The 5,904-nt window shown below is 48.0% G+C and overlaps 1 protein-coding gene across 6 annotated transcripts in view; it reads right to left on the reverse strand.

Annotated features, from left to right (window-relative positions):
- The window catches only part of arhgap12b (Rho GTPase activating protein 12b), a 53,675-nt gene extending 48,385 nt beyond the window's left edge, over positions 1–5,290 (reverse strand). For 5 of the 6 annotated variants that reach the window (XM_035681450.1, XM_035681602.1, XM_035681524.1 and 2 more), the window contains exons 1-2: positions 5,129–5,289; positions 920–1,689 (exon numbers count right to left, since the gene is read on the reverse strand). In XM_035681450.1, coding sequence (XP_035537343.1) covers positions 920–1,597 — 678 coding nt within the window. In that variant the 5' untranslated portion in view covers positions 1,598–1,689; positions 5,129–5,289. Of the gene's footprint in view, positions 1–919; positions 1,690–5,128 lie in introns of all 6 variants that reach the window. The other variant, XM_035681677.1, reaches the window with a different exon arrangement.
- Positions 5,291–5,904: the final 614 nt, after the last annotated feature.

Genomic DNA, 5,904 nt, shown 5'->3' on the forward strand with positions numbered 1-5,904 from the left:
CCATTCTCCTGGCTCAGAGGGACAGACATACATAGTGGAGGTGGGAGGAGGCCTCAGTTATCAATCTAGGGTCTGCAGGGACGGGTGGAGGGAAATTTTATTTTATGTTTTGTCTGGGGCATCAGGAAGTGTGGATCCCTACACAGGGTTCACTTTATACTGATACAAAACCTCTGTCTGCCTCAAAGCATTGATTTTTGGTGTAATAATACCTTTACACACATTCCTATGATACAAAGACATCAGCAAGTTTAAGAAGCAAAGGCAGCACTACAAAATTACACAACCACGTATTAAATGTACCTGAAGACTCTCAATTACAGAACCCTCCATTTAAAGCTGTGAACAGACCATTTAGTCTTTAATGACCCGACTGCAACAGCCGCCTCCCCAAAAAATGCACATCTGTACGAGCCAGACTCATGCTTCAAGGGCAACAGTAGACGATTTTAATAAGCACCTGCAACTGTTGCTGCTTTCGTCAAATCTGGCAAATGAGGCACAAAATTGTTGGAGGTAGAGCGTTGTGGAGGCTGATGAATGAACGTAGCTCTGCAAGAGACAGCGAGAACATGCAATCTCTGAAGAGGCAGAATCTGATGGGGACGAGGGCACTTATCTGCAGCCAGCCCGAGAGAACAAAATGGGCACGGGCTGGGAAATAAACCAGGGAGAGTGGAAGAAAAGGAACTGAAAGGAAGGCACAATTGAGATAACAATGAAGGACAAAACCAATGGTGCTCTTGAGAATCAGTACTCCAAATTTCCTGTTTGGAAGGCAGAACTAAAGGAGCTACCTTGCATTGTGTGCAGTGCCCCTGCAAACTGCCAAACAATGCACAAAGCACAAATGCATCATGCTTAATGAAGCAGATCCTTGAAAGACGCCATTTCTAAAAAGAGTAAAGTAGCAATTTACCTGCATGTGTTCTGTTGAGCTGCTGCTGAGCTCGTCCCCAGACTCGGAGTCATTGTGGATTTTGTTCAGCCCCTCTCCTGGCAAGTCACCCGGTGGTGAGGTCTTGTCGCTATCGGGACTTTTGTTGTGGTTGTTCCCCGCTTTGAGCGGAGGCGAGTCTGCCCGTGTCCTTGGCAACGTGGAATTGTTGGCGTGGTGATGGTTGTTGTTGTTGTGAAGAAGTACTAGTTCAGCCACCACCTTGCAGTGATGTGGACTCCCCAGATTCTGGTTAGCATCCTTGGGCAGAACTGGTGGTGTGACGCGATCAGAGGATGGCGAAGGGGTAGAGGAAGGTGATGGACGCCCAAAGCTGGACATTTCTGGCTGGGGTCTGTTGAGGTTTTCATTGGACGCCCGGCAGATATCCAAAACAGTGGGCTTGGCCCTCAAGGTGGGCTTCTGGGGGGGCATGAGTGCCCGACGCACCTCCCTGACATACTGCGCCGGCACATAAAAGGCCTTTGTGCCTTCCTCCTTCTTCACCTGCCACCAGTCCTCATTGGTCTTCTTCACCAGCATATACCACTCCCCCTGGCGGATAGTCACCATCTTGTCTTTGGCCTTGTACTCATAGTCGTACTCCACCTCGATGTAGACCTGGCCCGGGGCGACCGGCAGTCCCTCTCTGTCAGCCATGACTGCCAGAACAAGCACTTGAACTCTGACCTCAGCTGCTCAGTGACCCACGCCTGGAGGGCTCCTCATGTCTGACTGGGGGAACGGCTGGACTGTAGGACATAAGAAAGACAGGGGATGTTTTTTAAGTTAAATGTCACAAGCAGTATTTTTAAGACCTTTAGCGAGCTCAGACACATGAACATATACCCACCAGACCACACAGACAAGCTGTTTCATTGTACAAACGTCCCAGCCTTATTACTCACCTGATTACCACCAACCACAAAGTGCTACTGCTGTAAAACACTCATATTATGACACGATCCACTTCCAGACAGACATACTCTATTGGTGAGTAAAGAATGGAAACTCCTCCCTCAGATCATCAAAACCCACAACAGACAGTCAACACTGATTGCTCTGGTAACCGATACCACTAAGCATATCCAGCCCGGTAACCTGATCACCCACTGCGGAGCTAAAGGTGATGACAACATGACCCACACACACTGATCCTGCATGCGATCCAATGACTACAATGACTCCCCCGAGCTTACATTCTCCTCAGAGACTGCATCCAAAAATAAAGTGTGTGTCCCGCTGTGCAGTTTGGAATCATTACGCATTAATGCAGTTACAAGACACAGTCAGAACCTTTAAAAAGCTTAGGGTGCTCTTCTCGATATATCACAGAGTGAGTCAGAGGACAGCTGGGCCCCCCGCCACTCCTGCAGGGTTTGTTTTGGGATGAGGCCTGTCATTGATCCGTCTGTCAGAGCGTCCCTTCATCGGTTAACCTAAAGAAATACCGGGGCGCTCCCATAGCAGAGGAGCTACCGAGCCATGGCTCCCCTCGTGTCAAATTCTTCCTCCCTGAAATAGCAGCCGCCATGGAGCGACATCCTGGAAGTGCAGGCGGTAAAAGCAGGTGCTTTTAGTGAGCCGTGAGAACACGCCACTGAATCTATAAGGAGCCCATCCTTATGTAAAGGAATATGTACACACGCTCTGAGGCTCAGACTGTCAGCTACGCACCCAGAATAGATTTACGGTGGTGAGAGCCGTCTGGGGCCAGAGTGGGAGCCCACGAGAGATCAGCTGCATGTTCATAATGGGCTTAAATTGTTTCTGTTTCATCTGTTTCAACACCATGAAGCACACATACACACACAATGTTACGTCATGCCGGGTCTTTTGATGTGTGTGTGCCTGACAGTGGCTGAGTCCGGGCCTGCCGCAGAACAAGCTTCAGCCGTGATGTCAACACGTCTAAGCCTCTATGAATGACTGTCTCTCAAGGAACAGTCACTGTCTGTTTTAATTTGTGTGAGTATTTGATTGAGTGTTGGGAATCAGTCACAGATCCTCACGTGACCTCCCCACCTCTAACACCACACAGACACATCACCATCACACCATCACCAGAGGTGCCAGAGATGAAGTCAGGAGTCTGTCAGAGCTTCTAGTCACACACATGATAACGGCACCATCAACCATGTTGCATGGCAGCCACCGTCCTGACCCCCTCACAGGGACTTCACGGTGCTGCTGCTCTGAAACACTGGGTTTCTGGCAGGTGTTTTAGCTGCGTGTACTGCATTCTAAGATAAAGAATAAGCCCTGTAATAAGTGATGTGACAATGGCAGAGTATAGGTATGTCCGGCTGATAACTTTACCTACAACTGTCCTCCTCATACTATTAGCATCTTAGAGACACTTATCCAAAAGATTATGGCTCCCCAAATATGCGCCCGTACAACCAAAGCCAGTTCCCAGGCAGTGTCATAGAGCTGATCACATAACTGGCAACCCAGGAAAATCACAGTGAGCAAAATCAAATTAAATGATCAAATGTGGAGTAACTTTGTCTTCCTAGAGGCAAATCAAAACCCAGAGAGAGGCTGGCAGGAGATCAAACATGACATCACCCACCTTTTTCAGGGGCCCCGCATCTGACTCACTACGACAAAAACGTACAGTTAAAACTGACTCAGACACAATACGGCAGAAATTTACAACTCCACTCCCTCCCCCCTCTCTCTGTCAAATGCTGCTGTGTCCCAGAGTTCTGGCAGAAGACCCGGGAGAGTAAATTTCACTGCAATTGAATCCCCGTCACCGCGTGGTGTCAGAGCAAAGTGAGGTCCCAGAGGAGCGCGCCAGCCAACTTGTTGCTCCGTGGAGACCCAAAGGCTGGCGCTCATGTTTAGAAACAGCCGAGACTGAACAACTACTGTCCGTACAGACCAAAGCCCACTATTCTTTTAGTGTATTTGGTCATCTTCAACGTGGGGCCCAAGGTTTCAATAACAGCTAGTTTTAATCAGGTTCTACTGCATGTACTGTACCTCCATGCTCTTATAGCCAGACCACCCTAACCAACTCTTTAAAACATCAAAATCTCGCCTGGTCTTTCATGACATTATGTAAGCTTATATTGCTGTTGTTGTGACTGCATTTCATCTGTAGACAGATATAGGTATAGAAAAGCTCAATCAATAACACAAATCTGATGGCAGATGAGGTTAATGGTGGCTACTGCAGCAGGAAATGTTAATAAAAACATGTCTGAGCACCTTGCCTACATGGCTCTGCAGTGGAATGCTATAAATCAGTGTCCTTTAGTTAAAAACACATTAAATGGCCTCATGGAAAAGCTCTATGACATGACACTCAGTGTTGGCTGTAGCAGCAGATAATCAAGGTGTGCATGAACGCAGAGATCACGACCTGTGCTTTTGTCTGCATACATCTGCAGAGCAGCCACTGTGGCAGCACAAACACCCTGACACTCGGACTGCCTTTGTCCCTGCGCTTCATTCAAAACAGATGTGGCCGAGCAGCATCCACTCCAACATGTGCTGCTGCTGCCGCTGCTGCATTTCAGCCCATCAGCCCATCTCTGCGGCTCCGTTTCTGCGCATTTGCATATGCACTGCTTGAAAACGGTGTTGCAATTGAAAGCCCCGCAAACAAACAGCGTGGGTCTATAAATTGCGGGGGGCTGAGCGGCCAGAGCATGCCTGGGGCGGGTGGTGAGGGAAGAAAAGGGGGGGCATAGGTGGGGGGCAGGGTCCCTACCAGCCCTACACGGACCGCAGAAATACAACACAAAGGAGTTCAATCCATGAGCATTCATAACAAAGGACTCGACATCACCCAAGGATTCCCAGGAGCGAGGGAAGGGCAGGGACGGTGCCTGCCCGGAGAAAGCACCCCCCTGAGCGGGGACTAACAGCCCAACACACCGCGAGAAAATAAGCCCAACATATGTGTAGGTGCGTGCCACACAGGCACAAGGAATTTGTAATTACCAAGCCGTTAAAATGTCTCAACCAATCAACATTTAGATTGTTCCACCGATGGGAGACATGTTTGTGACAATTTCCAGCGGCTTCGTGCTCGGACAAAAGGTTCTGCAGGTTCACTCGGATACAAACCCCCCGATCTGCAACAGCGTGCATAGCAACAAAGTAACTCCGACAGAAGCCAATAGCCTCTCGCTGACCGGGCGACGGAGCAGCCCCACGCAAAACTCAGACACTCACCTCGAAAAACTCCAGTGGGGTCTCTGTGTCCCGCGTCCACCGTACAGCTAGTTTCACAGGAACTTTTCCCACCTATTTCACTGTCGGCTGCTCCGACTGAAGTCCGCAGCAGACCTCCACTCAGTCGCTCTGTTCGCAATCCCCCGCCTCTCCACGCGCTGTCAAGCTCGGTGCGGCAAACGCACGCCATATCCGGTCTCAACCTTCAAAGTTAAAGCTTCAGTGGACGAACTTGGATGTTTTGTTATTTGGGGCTTAAAGTTACAGCAGAGCAGCTGAAAATAATGACAACAAATTGCTGTGTAGTTCTTTTCAGTTATCCCCTTCTTTTGGGTGGTCATTTCCCCTAGTATTTACCATTTCTTTGACATATTTGTTGTTAAGGAAAACAGGAAACCTTTGTTGTGTGATTCTAATTTTTGAATTCAACAATGAAAAAGTCTACAATTGCCTCAAAATATACATTCAAACAATCACAACCAACTATAAGTTAAATATAGTCCATCCTATGTGTGTTTTATTGTCTGAAATCTCCCCATTCATTCCGGGTAAGCTTGCTGAAATGATCAAATTCACTGCAAGAACTATAGTCCTGCTATCCCCAAATACGTCCATACATATAAACCCAAAACACACATGGCCATCCAAAAGGTGTCCACAACTTTCTGTTGTGGGTTTTTGTCTCCATATAGATCAAATGCTGCCACTGTTAAATACAATCTTATTTTGGTAATAGTTTGTTTTTGTTTTATTTTGAAGGTATATCCGGTTGTAGT

The sequence above is a fragment of the Morone saxatilis genome, unplaced genomic scaffold (genome assembly GCF_004916995.1).
Source record: "Morone saxatilis isolate NCDOM2014 unplaced genomic scaffold, NCSU_SB_2.0 Contig0, whole genome shotgun sequence".
NCBI lineage: Eukaryota > Metazoa > Chordata > Actinopteri > Moronidae > Morone > Morone saxatilis.